The sequence below is a fragment of the Squalius cephalus genome (genome assembly GCF_949319135.1).
Source record: "Squalius cephalus genome assembly, chromosome: 13".
Classification (NCBI taxonomy): Eukaryota; Metazoa; Chordata; class Actinopteri; order Cypriniformes; family Leuciscidae; genus Squalius; species Squalius cephalus.
The window spans coordinates 15,732,808-15,747,972 of NC_137134.1; the positions used below are offsets into that span (position 1 = coordinate 15,732,808).

At 37.2% G+C, this 15,165-nt stretch overlaps 1 protein-coding gene across 1 annotated transcript; it reads right to left on the reverse strand.

The window, feature by feature from the left end:
- Window positions 1-92: 92 nt before the first annotated feature.
- On the reverse strand, window positions 93-14,545 carry LOC307170122 (atrial natriuretic peptide receptor 2-like). Its single transcript, XM_079891142.1, has 23 exons — window positions 14,492-14,545; window positions 13,245-13,341; window positions 12,618-12,750; window positions 12,144-12,267; window positions 10,976-11,080; window positions 10,796-10,898; window positions 10,422-10,567; window positions 8,613-8,685; window positions 8,289-8,427; window positions 8,025-8,111; window positions 7,747-7,890; window positions 7,538-7,659; window positions 7,303-7,447; window positions 6,455-6,503; window positions 6,253-6,360; window positions 6,010-6,129; window positions 3,734-3,827; window positions 3,356-3,443; window positions 2,820-2,959; window positions 2,575-2,727; window positions 2,341-2,439; window positions 1,909-2,000; window positions 93-515 (listed from the first exon to the last, which is right to left on the reverse strand). The coding sequence occupies exons 1-23, from the start codon at window positions 14,528-14,530 to the stop codon at window positions 417-419; spliced, it is 2,499 nt and encodes an 832-aa protein (XP_079747268.1). The 5' UTR covers window positions 14,531-14,545; the 3' UTR covers window positions 93-416.
- Window positions 14,546-15,165: the final 620 nt, after the last annotated feature.

Consider the following 15,165-nt stretch of genomic DNA (forward strand, 5'->3'; position numbering starts at 1 on the left):
TCAATGCAGGTGCTAAAAACTAAAATAGGCTAGTATAGTAACAATCTACCAAAATGCAATACTAAATATAAGAACATTTACATCAGGCAAGCAACGTTTTTGTCTTCCCATTTTATTTCAGCATATCAAACTTTCAAATACAACTAGGTACTGATGAAGACAAAATAATCACAAACATTATAATGAAAGGTCTCTACAAACACATTGGCCCTTCCTATGACAAATGCAATTTTTACATATTCCAGACAAAACATATTTGACAACATTTTAGCCAAATATACAATGAAGGCAGCAATCAAATAATACTTTGCACATACACTTACAGTAATTAAACTTCACTGAAATCCGTTAGCATATTTGCTAAACAATTTGATTTGTTAAAGTTTCTGTCATGTGCTTATACTGCAGCACATAAGTTAATTGCTAACAGGAATGGGAAGACCCAAAGGTTCGTCTTCCCGGGACAAAGGGTCTCTTTTGGCCTCCAGCCACCAAGTTGTCATTTCGCCTTTGCCCTGTTTAACAAAAAGTCGCAATCAGTAAATCTCCTAAACACAATGCCCTGAAGGACAGCATCATACAAAAGAAAGGAAGAGGGGAGAGAGTGCGACAGCGCAGACTAGGTGTGTATTTGCTTGTACATAATGAACACACAAGTGAAAACACAAAAGCCAGCTGAGACCGGGCCCTAATTGAGAGGCACAGCTGAGCTGGGGTCAGAGTTCAGCCTCTGGGGAGCATATACCATCATTTCAGGAAGAAAAACATCAATGGAAGATTGATTTGGTAGAAGGATCTCTAATATACCAGAGCTGTGTTTCCCGAAAGCATCATTAGCCAACTATAGTCACAAGTTTCATTGAATTGTGTTGGTAACGACGGATCTTGTGAACATAATTGGTATATTGGCATATTTATTAGTATAAATATTATGATAATAAAAATATCACTCATTATAATAATAATTTCATAATGTATAATAATAATTTTAAAATAATATATTATTATTAATAAATTGAATAGACAATAATATATAATAAAATAAATATTTATTTTGAGCACACACATCATTTTGATAAAAATATTTCTTACTTCATAACTGTCGTTGAATTACTTATTTTTAAAAAACATTGTTTATGTAAGCTATTTTGACCTATTTTTAACCGATAATACAGTGTTTATTTTTTCCACAACATGTATCAGCAGATTAATCATCTTGTCAAGCCATAATGCTATGGAGCACCTAAAAGGATATGAAGATTGAAGAATTTTTTTTTTTTTTTTTGCGTTTGCTCACAAAAATGTAGCTTTTCAAAAGGGTGTTGTGTTCCACGGAGAAACCCGTGTAATCCCTCACAAATATTTAGCATTCTCTTGCAAATGTATTGCTTTCCCCCAAGAAAATTTTTATTCACTCGCAAAACGTTTGCGCTCTCTTGCGAAACTTTTGCGTTCTGACACAAAAGTATCGTGTTCCACCGAGAAACTTTTACGTTCTTTTAAAAACGTTCTTTACATTCTTTTTGAAGAACCCCTAAACATACGTAGGCAGATCGTACGAAAACATATGAAAGATTCTACGAATTCGTACAAATTAGCCACCAATTTGCCAAAATGTAAAATTGGTACCGAAATGTGTCATTTCATCACAAAAGTTTAATGATTGAACACAAAGTTTTACGAAAGAATGCAAAATCACTGAAATATAATTTTTCCTCCCATCTCATTTTTTCATCACCAAATCCCTTTAGGGGCTTCGTAGTACGCAAAGTTTGCGAGTTAACCATGGCAACCAGGGTGAATGAACAAAATATTTTGCCACTAAATTTACGACAGGCAAAATGATAGCTCTGTGGGTGGCTTCTTTTCATACACAAACAAGTGCCTGAACTGAACTGACCATCTTACCTTCACATTGAGAGACCCACGACACATCAGCACGTATCCGCCAAGTGTGTGTAGAAGGTCTGCTGAAGAGCCACTGCACTGGATCTTTAAAGCTATAAGCATCATAACAACGATACGAAATATAAAGGCGTGTGGAAAGGAAATGACAAGCCCAAAAAAGCTGACAAGTTTTATAATGATCCAAAATAGTCTAGAGACTTTTGGTATTAATAGCACAGTACTTAGCTTTAGCTTTTTTTCTTTTTATCTCCACAGAAGTTTAAGAGAGGGAAATATTTGGATCCAACCGTAACCAACATTCAGTTTTATCCCTTTATATCCAATAAAACAGTACTCAAAGACAAATATTTACAAGATTCCATTCGTCCGGAAGTGTCGGACAGGCTCAGTTATTAATTGACGCTGTGTAAACAGATGCGTTTGCCCAAATACCTTCACTGGTGGACTCCATACGGGCAGCGGTGTTTACAGTGTCGCCAAATAAGCAGTATCGTGGCATTTTGGTGCCGACCACCCCAGCCACAACGGGGCCTAAGATAACATAAAATACTGTAAATAAAGTTGATAAAATACTGTCTCATCCAAAACACAGAGTTAACGTGTTTAAAATGGTAGCCAGCTTGACGCTAATTTCAAGGAAAGATGATTAATGGAAGCCATGCTGACCGGAGTGAATGCCAGCCCGTATCTTCAGCTGTGTGGTGGGCTTGTGTGGGATTTTAAACGCGTGACAGACGCTGATCAAGTCCAGCGCCATGCTGGCAATTTCCCCAGCGTGTTTGATCCCGTTCTCTTTCGGTACTCCTGAGACTACCATATCTGCGGAGGGAGGGGGTTTTCATTGATTTTTGTGCAATTTGATGCGAACGTGTGACATACAAAGGAAGCAGGGTCTCTGTAATCGCACTCACAAGCATCTCCTATAGTTTCCACTTTGTACACATCATAGTTGTCGATGATGTCATCAAATGTGGTGTAAAGCTTGTTGAGAAAATCCACAACCTGGTGAGGAGTGCTGGAGCCTGAGAGTTGGGTGAAGCCCACTATGTCACTGCCCAAAAGAAACACAAAATAATTGATATTCATTAATATATCATATAATAATTTATAATATGCTAACGAGTTGAGTTTGGGATCAGATTTTTCTTTTATTCAGCAGAATGCATTAAACTGTTCAGAAGTAACAGGTACAAAAAATGGGTATTTCCAATAAAAGCTGTTCTGACTGCATTCAAAAAATACTAAAATAGAAAAGTTATGTTAAATTGGAATAATATTGCTGGATATTACTGTTTTTACTGTGAATGTAGCCTTGGTGAGCATAGAAGAAATAAAAAAAAATCTTAACAAACCTAAACATTTGAACAGTAGTTATATATAACCCAATGTCACTTGTCTTTAAAAGCAAATATTTATTGTTTCAGTGATTCATAGTTTTCATTCTTACCTGAAATACACAGTGGCGCTGGAGTAACTCTGGGCCTCTGCTGTGCATCCCTGACGAAGATCATCAGCTACTGGTTTTGGTAACATGCCTGACACAAACATATATCTATATATATGTATATATATATATATATATATATATATATATATATATATATATATATATATATATATATATATATATATATATATATATATATATATAATTTATGTTAATAAATGCACCAAAAATTTCAAGCTGGAAACAGTCACACAGCACAAGTTCTTTAAATGTCCAGTAGGTGGAACCATTTGGACATTCATTCCTTGAAAGTTTTTTGTTTTTTGTTGATTATGATTATGGATAATTAACTTTCATCAGCCATATACACTTCCATACTGTAGAGTAAACGGTCTGTCTTCTGCTTCTCCTGAAGAAGATCCTGTGTTCTCTCGGCTACAATGGTTTCCAAATGTTTACTGTACTTTTCCATCTAGAAAATAAAAACAACAAAGGTGGACTTCATTTTTTTTTAATAATAATACTATTAGAAACATTTCTGTTAATTGAAATAATGCTAAAAACTAAATGAAAATTAGAAGTGAAAAACTGAAGTGAAAATTATTAACTGTAAATAAATAAATAAATAAATAAAACTATAATAAAAAGTAAAAATTAGACCTAAATAGAAATATTTAATAATAATAATAATAATAATAATAATAATAATAATAAATGTGTGTGTGTGTGGGGGGGGGGGGGCATAATAAAATTTGTTTATGTTTTTAAACATAAACATTAATGTTTATGACATTAATGTCATAAAAGACATTAATGTTTAATGTCTAAACATTAAACTGAAATGTGAAAATATAAAAGTAAAAGCTTATTTGAAAAGTTAATAAAACGTGTGTATATATACACTCACCTAAAGGATTATTAGGAACACCTGTTCAATTTCTCATTAATGCAATTATCTAATCAACCAATCACATGGCAGTTGCTTCAATGCATTTAGGGGTGTGGTCCTCCTGGTCAAGACAATCTCCTGAACTCCAAACTGAATGTCAGAATGGGAAAGAAAGGTGATTTAAGCAATTTTGAGCGTGGCATGGTTGTTGTTGCCAGACGGGCCGGTCTGAGTATTTCACAATCTGCTCAGTTACTGGGATTTTCACACACAACCATTTCTAGGGTTTACAAAGAATGGTGTGAAAAGGGAAAAACATCCAGTATGCGGCAGTCCTGTGGGCGAAAATGCCTTGTTGATGCTAGAGGTCAGAGGAGAATGGGCCGACTGATTCAAGCTGATAGAAGAGCAACTTTGACTGAAATAACCACTCGTTACAACCGAGGTATGCAGCAAAGCATTTGTGAAGCCACAACACGCACAACCTTGAGGCGGATGGGCTACAACAGCAGAAGACCCCACCGGGTACCACTCATCTCCACTACAAATAGGAAAAAGAGGATACAATTTGCACAAGCTCACCAAAATTGGACAGTAGAAGACTGGAAAAATGTTGCCTGGTCTGATGAGTCTCGATTTCTGTTGAGACATTCAGATGGTAGAGTCAGAATTTGGCGTAAACAGAATGAGAACATGGATCCATCATGCCTTGTTACCACTGTGCAGGCTGGTGGTGGTGGTGTAATGGTGTGGGGGATGTTTTGGCACATTTTAGGCCCCTTAGTGCCAATTGGGCATCGTTTAAATGCCACGGCCTACCTGAGCATTGTTTCTGACCATGTCCATCCCTTTATGACCACCATGTACCCATCCTCTGATGGCTACTTCCAGCAGGATAATGCACCATGTCACAAAGCTCGAATCATTTCAAATTGGTTTCTTGAACATGACAATGAGTTCACTGTACTAAAATGGCCCCCACAGTCACCAGATCTCAACCCAATAGAGCATCTTTGGGATGTGGTGGAACGGGAGCTTCGTGCCCTGGATGTGCATCCCACAAATCTCCATCAACTGCAAGATGCTATCCTATCAATATGTGCCAACATTTCTAAAGAATGCTTTCAGCACCTTGTTGAATCAATGCCACGTAGAATTAAGGCAGTTCTGAAGGCGAAAGGGGGTCAAACACAGTATTAGTATGGTGTTCCTAATAATCCTTTAGGTGAGTGTATATACTGTATATATATATATATATATAGTACTGTGCAAACGTCTTGGCCACACTAGTATTTTCGGCCCTAAAAATGGTTTAAGCCAGTTATTTATAAGTGTGTCGGTAGGAAATATCAGTTTATATTTACAAACATTGCTTTTGCAATAATCCAGTGAGATTTTTAAATGCACAACGAGTCTGACAACAGCCGGTATGATCTGATCTCACCATCATCCAGTCTGTCTGAGATTACATGAAGAAACAGAACGTTTATTCAAGAGTCTTGGAGACAGCGCCACAGTTCTTCTGGATTTAGTCTGTCTCAGTTTTTTCTGTTTCTTCATGTAATCACAGACAGACTGGATGATGGTGAGATCAGATCAGACCGGCTGTTGTCAGACTTGTTGTGCATACAAAAAATCTCACTGAAATATTACAATTAATTAATTAATTAATACACAGTACTGTGTGTGTGTGTGTGTGTGTGTGTGTGTATGTGTGGTAAAACTGGAATAAAACTTGAAAGGCTTGACTAGACAAGATACATACCAGGTTCATCATCATATCCACAGGGCTGACCTTGTGCGGGTTCATTTTTTCAAGAATCTTTTTCACCTGCTCAAACGTCGGCCTCACGAGGACATTGTGGGACCAGCATCTCTTTATCAGCTGCGTGAAATTTGTGTGTGCTTTTCATTTATCTGATCAAGAGCTTCAAAGTCATTCAAAAAGAGGAAATGTGCTTAAGTAAATAGCGTTCAAGTGCAATGCATCAGTTACAACAATACAAACCTCACAGTAATCATCTGGATCTGGGCAATCATTGTCCGATTTCCCAGCCTCTAGTTTGGGAAGCGATGGACGCCACATAACATCAAGCTTCACTGAATCTGCCTGTTCCTGCTCATATGACAGTAATTGCACTTCTTATCATCACCTCTTATCCAAATAACTGTCTAAAACCCCCAAACCTTCCTGATCCTTGTATACTTACTGAAATGAGGTCACTGCGAGTGGCGATTTCCACCAAAATAACAGAGTAGCTTGAGATACGGGAAGAAAAGGAATGTTTATTTTATGCTTCTGAGAGATTGTGTTTTATTTGAGAACAAATTGTAGCTCTGGGATGCATCTTTAAAATACACAAAGCATTTCCTTGTGTTCAAAGATAACAAAACAAAAAACAGGGTTATGACCCTGGGTTAGACGCACACTGTTATGCAGTACATTTTATAGTCCCCATCATGTCTATTCATTGATTATTAGCTTATTTATTTATTTATTTATGTTTGTTTGTCACAAATAATTAAACAGAGAAGTGAATTAGTGAATTTTAAATATGTGACCCTGGACCACAAAACCAGTCACATGGGTCAATTTCTTGAAATGTTGATGTATGGTTTGTTAGGATAGGACAATATTTGGCCGAGATAAAACTATTTGAAAATCTGGAATCTGAGGGTGCAAAAAAATCGCCTTTAAAGTTTTTGTTCAAATTTATGTTCGCGATTGTGCTGCATTCACTCACAAAAATGAATGTTTTATATATTTACGGTAGGAAATCTACAAAATATCTTAATGGAACATGATCTTTACTTCATATCCTAATGATTTTTGGCATAAAAGGAAAATCGATAATTTTGACCCATTGTATTGTTGTCTATTGCCACAGATATACCCGTGCGACTTGTGACTGGTTTTGTGATCCAGGGTCACATATGTTCATACTTTTTTTGTATACAGATTTTTAACCTCACTTAAAGATATTCCAAACATGTTTTTGTTTGATAAATCATTAAACATCAAAATTTAAAAGGATGGTTGAAAAAACATGTCTCTTACCTGTACACATCAGCTGCGGCTGTGAAACTAGTGCTGATTCTCAGAACAACTTCAGGGGCGCAGTAAATGTGATAGACGTTTTGACATTGGAAATTGGTGCTCATGTCCTCAAAGTCCTCCTTTCTGTAGGCCATCAGCCCATAATCTGTATAATTAAATATGACTTAATTCATAATTGAATTATTTTTTCACATGCGTTGGAATATGTATAAGAAATGCACCTAGAATTATGTACCTGATATTTTGCAGACCCACCGATCATCAATCACACAGTTATGAGAATGAAGGCGGCTGTGAAATATTTTGTGCTGGTGTAGGTATGCCATCCCTCGGGCAATATCAGTAGCAAAAGACAATCTGTAGACAAACGTGTTCATTTTATTTATAAAGTTCCATCATGGAGCTTCTAAAGAGCTTTCCCACAATGCCACAAGACATATTTACCGAAAACCCCAGTTGATGGGGATGTCCTCGTTCAGCAGCACGTCTGCCAGGCTTCCCTTTGGACAGTACTCTGTGATAATGCTCACGAAAGGAACTTCAATGCACCCTCCAATGAACTTTGAGAGGTTTGGGTGATCAAGCTCCCTGGTGTGTAAAAAATAAAAAATAAAAATTCTTAATTTAGATGTTAGTTAGATGTAGACGTAAATCTAATAAAGGCATTCAATGATTTGGTATGGTTGATGCAATTTATAAGATTTGTGGCTACAGCTACTCACCTGACCTCTTTGACTTCTTTTCTGATTGTTTTAGTCAGGGTGAAGTGTTTCTTCTGGATGTGTTTTACCGCTACAGTCCTTCCATCACTGAAAAAACAAAAACAAAGAAAAAACCCAAAGATAAGACAAAAACAAAGGCAACAAAACAAAAAAGTCAGCAAAACAAAGCAAAGAAAACAAAGCAACAAAAAAAAAGTCAACAAAACAAAGACAAGACAATACAATAAAACAAAAACAAAACATTCGTTTGTAGCAAACACTCACTAGATGCCGGCCTGAATGAAGTGCGGTTTGAAGTTGGCGTTCACCGCAGTGCAGACCGTCACATCTGTAACTCTACTCACACTGGAGTTCCTCTTTACTGTCCAAAGACTTGTGGTGCTACAAGAACCTGTGTAGCATACTTTACATATATGGCCCAAAAAAGGGGAACAGGATGTTCAGTGAGAAAAAAAAGATTGACTTGAAATTACGTAAATTGTTGTGTCATGCTAAATGAATAAAAAAAATAATGTTGTGAATTCAAATATTTTTATATTTAGCAGTAACACATTTAAAGGCAGTGGATGACTCTCTAAAAACTCTTACCAAACATGATATTATTGTAGTTGATAATCCAGCTCTCATCCCAAAACATTTTCTGTTTTTGGTACTGCAGCCACTAGGAAAATTTCATAATTTTAAAATATTCATAATGGGACAAAACAATACATGATTTGTAACAAACTGTACAACATAGGCAGATTAATACATTACTAACACTGAGCGATGACATTGACGCTAGAGAGAATGCAGCCGGTGTCTGAAGCATGTGTGGAAACATGCCAATTCTATTGTTCAACAGCGTGGTCAGGTGACATGGCGTCAGCGCAAAACCGAGACCATAAATAGAGGCCTGAAATGAATGGAATGGATAAACCTAAAGGACTCAAGCCTGGGGTCAATCCAATTCAATAATATCCATGAATGTGTGTGGAAAGGGCCAGCCTGCCGCAACGCAAACATATTTAATAAGTAAAATAAATTCCCAAGAGACACACACTCCTTTTCTATGGAGTGGGCTCTGTTACTCAGGGATGAGGCCCATTGTGCGTCCCACAGGTAAACTTGAAATACTGAGGGGGCGCATTCTTTAGGATACCTTTTCAAAAACGGCACCTTTGGAAAGTAACCTGATCGTGAGTGCAATCTATGAGCTGGTACCCCTCAGGAACCAGACCCACAGCTTCCACATCTCGGGCCTGGGGTGAAATATCGTGGCCCGGGCCTGGAAGAGAACATCCCTCCTAGACAGAATCTCCCAGGGAGAGACATCAGGTCTGAGAAAGGTCCACACTTAGAGGTAGGAGAAAGCCTAACTCTATCCTGTCCAACTCTAGTTGGAAAACCTAGGAGCAGAGCGATTGGGGGGAAAGTGTACAGATGTAGCCTCGGCCATGTCTGCACCAAGGCTTCCAGCCCAAATGAAAGCCCTGGAAACACCAGAGGTGGTGGGGTAAACAGAGCAGTCCCCAGAGGGCTTTGAGGGAGAGACGAGGCATGATGTAGTGGTGCCACAATCTCTTCTCCAAAGGGGGCACGCCCTGAACACCCTGTGGCCATGACCATCAGGGCTTGGACGGCTGTGTGTGACACCCAGGTCCCTCCTGAAAGGGGGGAGCACAGGCCCTCACACTGGCCCTGTTGCTCCTCCCTTCTTGTTATGGAGGAGCTAGGGCCTAGCCAGGATTGGCTCGCAAACTCCACCGGCAAGACAGCCAGATCTATGTTCCCCAGAGTTCCCTCACTGACACAGGGTCTACTCCCTCGCCAGGTCCAGGTCTTTCAGCAGGTCAGGCTTGTACGCCTACACCAACATCATATGCAGCGACACACCAGCCTGACCCACTACCTCATAAGCCCTCCCCCGAGGCCAGATGTAACTTTACACAGTACTCCAAAGGGAACACAGTACAAAGTTTTGCGAGACAATTACAAGCATTTTGAGGGAACACAATGCCTTTTGTGAAATAACGCAAAATTGCTCTGGGGAATGCAACAATTTTGCAAGTTATCGCAAAACCATTGATTTCCATGTTCATCACCATGTCCCTTTAAACCCCGTAAGAATGTGAGTGGTGCTTCCCTGTGAAATATTTGCATATATTAGTGTATTGTTGGTGGTTGATAGGGCATAGCTAAGGTATTCTGAATGGTTTTAAGCATGTTACGGGGTGTTAGTTGGTTGCTTACTTTGACTTACTTACTTTGAAGTCAAAAGAGCCCATCCCAAGTCTCTTTTTTATCTATTCCTTCTTTCAGTGTTAGTTTCTTTGCCTTTTTAATCATCTGCAAGTTATATTGTCTGGGTCTCTTACATGAGCAAATATTTGTCAAGCATTGAACCAGGATTCTCACCACCAACGTTAAGAAAAAAACACTGCAGAACAAGGCAACAGGAAGCCCAATGGCCACTTTGATGGATGTAAGCATAGGACAAACACCACAGTCAGCAGGGCACGTCAGACAATTCTCCTCCAGCTCACAGGTGTCGTCTCCACACACTGACACACATGCAGAAATGAAAGTCACATAAACATCCATAGACTTTTTTTCTAATATGACACAAATTATTTCCTGGACCATATTAGAATATGTCAACAATTAGCTTTGCTTAATCAAACACTTTCTATAGTAGGTGCATTTCAAGTAACATCTATATCCTTGATGTACTAGTTGTTTAAAGACATTTTTCCCGTAAATGTCTAAAGTGTTTAACAAGTTATACTAACCTTGAGCGCTGACTACTACCACTTTGGACTCTAGTGCTGCATGCATCTGTCCCACTTTGATATGAGCAATAACCGATGTAACTCCTAAATGGACCAGCACCACCTGTGTAAAATAATTAAAATAATCCCCATAAAATAAAAATAAAAAAATCTTTATATTTATATAGCTTTGCTTGTAACCTTTGACGTCCAGAACGGTTGGCTCATCTTGCCAGCTTTAGATACCGTGTGGGTTACGATTTCGCCATCGTCTGGAATCCAGGGACCACAAATTCCTCCACCTCTCTAAACAGACAAAATGTAATCACCTGACTGTTTAAAGGTTTAATGGGATGTGGAGCAATCAAGGCTAATATTGACTGTCAAACATCATGCACACAATTTAATAACCGCTTACCACACAGTACAATTAATGGCACCAGTTTAAGTAGAACCTGAATAAGTGCAATAAAACTGAATAAAACACACACAAAAAACAAACACACACACACACAGACTTATACTGTTCTTTATAGCTTATACTGTATAAACCTACTCTATCCAATTATACACTACTGTTCAACATTCTTGGGATTAGTAGACATGTAGAATGTTACAACAGATTTATAATGCTGTTCTTTGAACTTTCTTTTCATAAAAAAAATCATCCCTTGGGGGAAAAGTATCACGGCTTCCATAAAAAGTTTACGAACCACAACTGTTTTCAACACTGATAATAATAAATAAATGTTTCTTGAGCAGCAAATCATCATTTTAGACTGATTTCTGAAGGATCATGTGACACTGAATACTGGAGTAATGATGCTGAAAATTCAGCTTTGATCACAGGAATATTCAAATACAAAACTGTTATTTTAAATTGTAATGATATTTCACAATATCACTGTTTTTGATAAAATGTATTAGTGAGCAAAAAGAGACTTCTTTCAAAAACATAAATCTTACAAACCCCAAACTTTTGAACAGCTCATTAAAAATTGTATTCTTAATCTTATTTTAATTGTACTTTTTTCATTTAAGTAATAATTAATAGAATTTAATCACTTTTAATCACTTTTTAATGACAATAGGATTTAGTTTTATCAGATTTAGCTTACAAAATGTCAGCAAATTTTTCCCCAAAGCCTAGGAAGGTACGAAACTCACACACACGCTCATATGCAACCGCCACAGGGCATTGGCAATGGTAATTGGTCTACATACTGCAGTACTATAATTTTGTGGCCTCTGATATCATGCCAAAATGTGCCTTGTTTAGTCGACTTTTTATTTCAAAGATTTCAGCGTCAGTGTGACTAAATCAAAGAGCGCTTGCTGTAGGTTTTACGTCGACCATAACGATACGGACCATGAGCGCAAGAGGACAGGAGTGAATGTTGGCATGGTACACGCAGCAGTTGTCTTCATTGGCGTTGTTCCAGTTTGTGGGACATTCGTGCTCAAGGCAGAATCTTTTGGCCTCTGAGGCATTACTGTGGGAGAAAGTGGAGAGTATAGTGTTAACATAAGCCAACATTCCTACATTCATTGTTAACATAATATTACATTCAAGTCAAGTCAAGTCAAGTATATTTGTATAGCGCTTTTCACAATACAGATTGTATCAAAGCAGCTTCACAGTATTAAATTAAAATAATACAACAAGGTTTGTTTCTAGTGGAATTTATTGATTGATAAAATTAAAATGAAATATCCCCAAAATATTCCTATTCAAGGAAAACTCAATGTGCAATGCGACAACAAAAAGTTCAATGGAGTAAAAAGTGGTTTCTAAACATAATAAAGCACATTTGAGAAGGCCGGCATTGTGAGTCGCGCTCACCTGAACTGGAAAATCTTGTTTTTAACGGCATATTCATAAAAGGAATTTGTGGCCGTGACAGAATAGGTAACGTTGAACTCCTCCCCATCTGTGACCTTTTCTGGCGGACGTTGAACCCAAGCCATTTCTAAGCCTGTGAAAACATGTGGGTGTAAAGTGTTTAAGGAAGCTTAAAAGGGAAATATCCAAGAGATCTAGCAAAGCAAATGTTTATCTTCTTGTATGGCATACGGTATACACACAGAGTTTAATCAACTTTCAAATGAACAGCACTTATTTTGATTAGAAACTTCCTTTAAGTTGATGGTTTGTAAATTTAAGGTCTCGTCTGCAATTCTTAAAGGGACAGTTCATCAGAAGATTTTATGAATGAATCATTTAGGCTGTTTTTGTGAACTTGATCAATGATTCACTGAAAAGATCTGAATCAAAACAATGATTTGTTCATGAATTGGACCATATTTTTGAATATGTCGGTAGCACACAAGTCATACTGGTTTATATCGATGTTAGGATGAAGACAGAAATTTCATTTTTGGGTGAACTGTCTCTTTAAGAAATTACCATCCACAATGAAAGCAATTGAGTGTAGCTAATTAGACTCATTATCTTAGAAGGCGCACTTACCGCCACAGCTAATCATGTTGTAATCATTTGGTTCAGCTATGGGCCAGCAGTCATATTCAGTGTTGTCCAGGTCATGCCATCCTTCAACAGTCAGAATCTGAAACATTTCATAATCATTTATCTGATAACATATGCCAACTCTTATGAATGATGTCTTGCTCAAGTGCACTTGCGTGGGATTTTATTGTTTAGTGAAATCAATACTTTTGAATGTAATATGCTAAATTTGATACACAATAGTGTCGGCTATGTTAGCATACTTTGGTATGAAGGGAGATTGAAATGATAAAATATGTTCCTGCCAAACTCGTATTTCAGAGCACGTTATATCTATTTTACTCACAATAAAATAAAATTATAATAATAAAAAAAAACTGAATGAATGAAATGTTCCTGTCAAACTTGTATCTATGATTCATTTCAGAGTATGTTAAATCTTTTAACCCTTATAAAATAAAATAATAAAAATAAATTTGTATATATGACATTTCAGACCCATATTTAATAAAATAAAAATTTCCTGTCAAACCTGTATCTATGATAAATTTAAGAACATGTTAAATATTTTAATCTATATTTAATAACATAAAACAATTGCATTTGTATCTGTGCACATTTCAGAGCATGTTAAATACATTGTTTACCCATATTTAATAAAATAAAATTGCTTTAAACAATACTGATATGTAGCATGGACCTAATATGTACGATGGTATTTACATATGGCACTCCTGAATGTACAATAGTATTAGAGAAGCAGAGTGAGTTTTATTCACCAAATGTGTATAAACACACAAGAAATTTGTTTTCCAGTAGCTCTGAGGTATTACCATGGTATATGTAAAAAAAATATATATAATAATAATAATAATAATAATAAAAAAAAAAATAAAAAAAAAAAATATATATATATACATATATATATCCATGATGTGCACAAATATATAACTGTAACTCATACATCCCTCATTTCTCATTTCAGTTCTTGGTGAATTCACAGGTCTGTCCTTCACTGTCTAATTCTGCCAACAAGTGTTTCTGACACGGCCACAAAGTGATCCTGTCTGATCCAGTCCACAGTTTCTTGGCAGGAAAGCTGATTACATTTATCACTATAAAACATGGTATCATAAACAACAAAACACCATCATGTTTTCAGACCTAGACCTGTCAAAGTGATCAAATAATTCCCTGCATCATTACAATATTGATTAACTCCAAGTAAAGGCACAAAATCACGCACTTACCATAAGGAAAAGGACAGCGCAGGTTTCCCACAGACCCATGTTGTCTTGCTTGTCTATTTGGATGCACCGTGTGGACTGACTTGATAAGAAGGGGCTGCCTCTTGTCCTCTATTTTTTCTTTCTTTCTTTTCTTGTGGCCTCAATAGCCCCCTAATTATTCAATCAGTTGGAGAGCTCACGCTAATCACAAACACTCTCCCAAGGAGATCCAACTGACCTTCAGCCTCCACTTGTAGTTAGGGTATGTTGTCAGCACACATGCAGAAACCATATACAGTGAGGAAAATAAGTATTTGAACACCCTGCTATTTTGCAAGTTCTCCCACTTAGAAATCATGGAGGGGTCTGAAATTGTCATCCTAGGTGCATGTCCACTGTGAGAGACATAATCTAAAAAAAAAAATCCAGAAATCACAATATATGATTTTTTAACTATTTATTTGTATGATACAGCTGCAAATAAGTATTTGAACACCTGAGAAAAACAATGTTAATATTTGGTACAGTAGCCTTTGTTTGCAATTACAGAGGTCAAACGTTTCCTGTAGTTTTTCACCAGGTTTGCACACACTGCAGGAGGGATGTTGGCCCACTCCTCCACACAGATCTTCTCTAGATCAGTCAGGTTTCTGGGCTGTCGCTGAGAAACACGGAGTTTGAGCTCCCTCCAAAGA

Coding starts and splice junctions, on each gene's coding strand:
- LOC307170122 (XM_079891142.1), bottom strand. CDS start 14,530: ATGGGTCTGTGGGAAACCTGCGCTGTCCTTTTCCTTATG. Junction 6,361..6,454: donor CTCGCAGTGACCTCATTTCA/GTAAGTATACAA, acceptor TCATATGAGCAG/GAACAGGCAGATTCAGTGAA. Junction 3,828..6,009: donor TGGATATGATGATGAACCTG/GTATGTATCTTG, acceptor TTTATTTTCTAG/ATGGAAAAGTACAGTAAACA.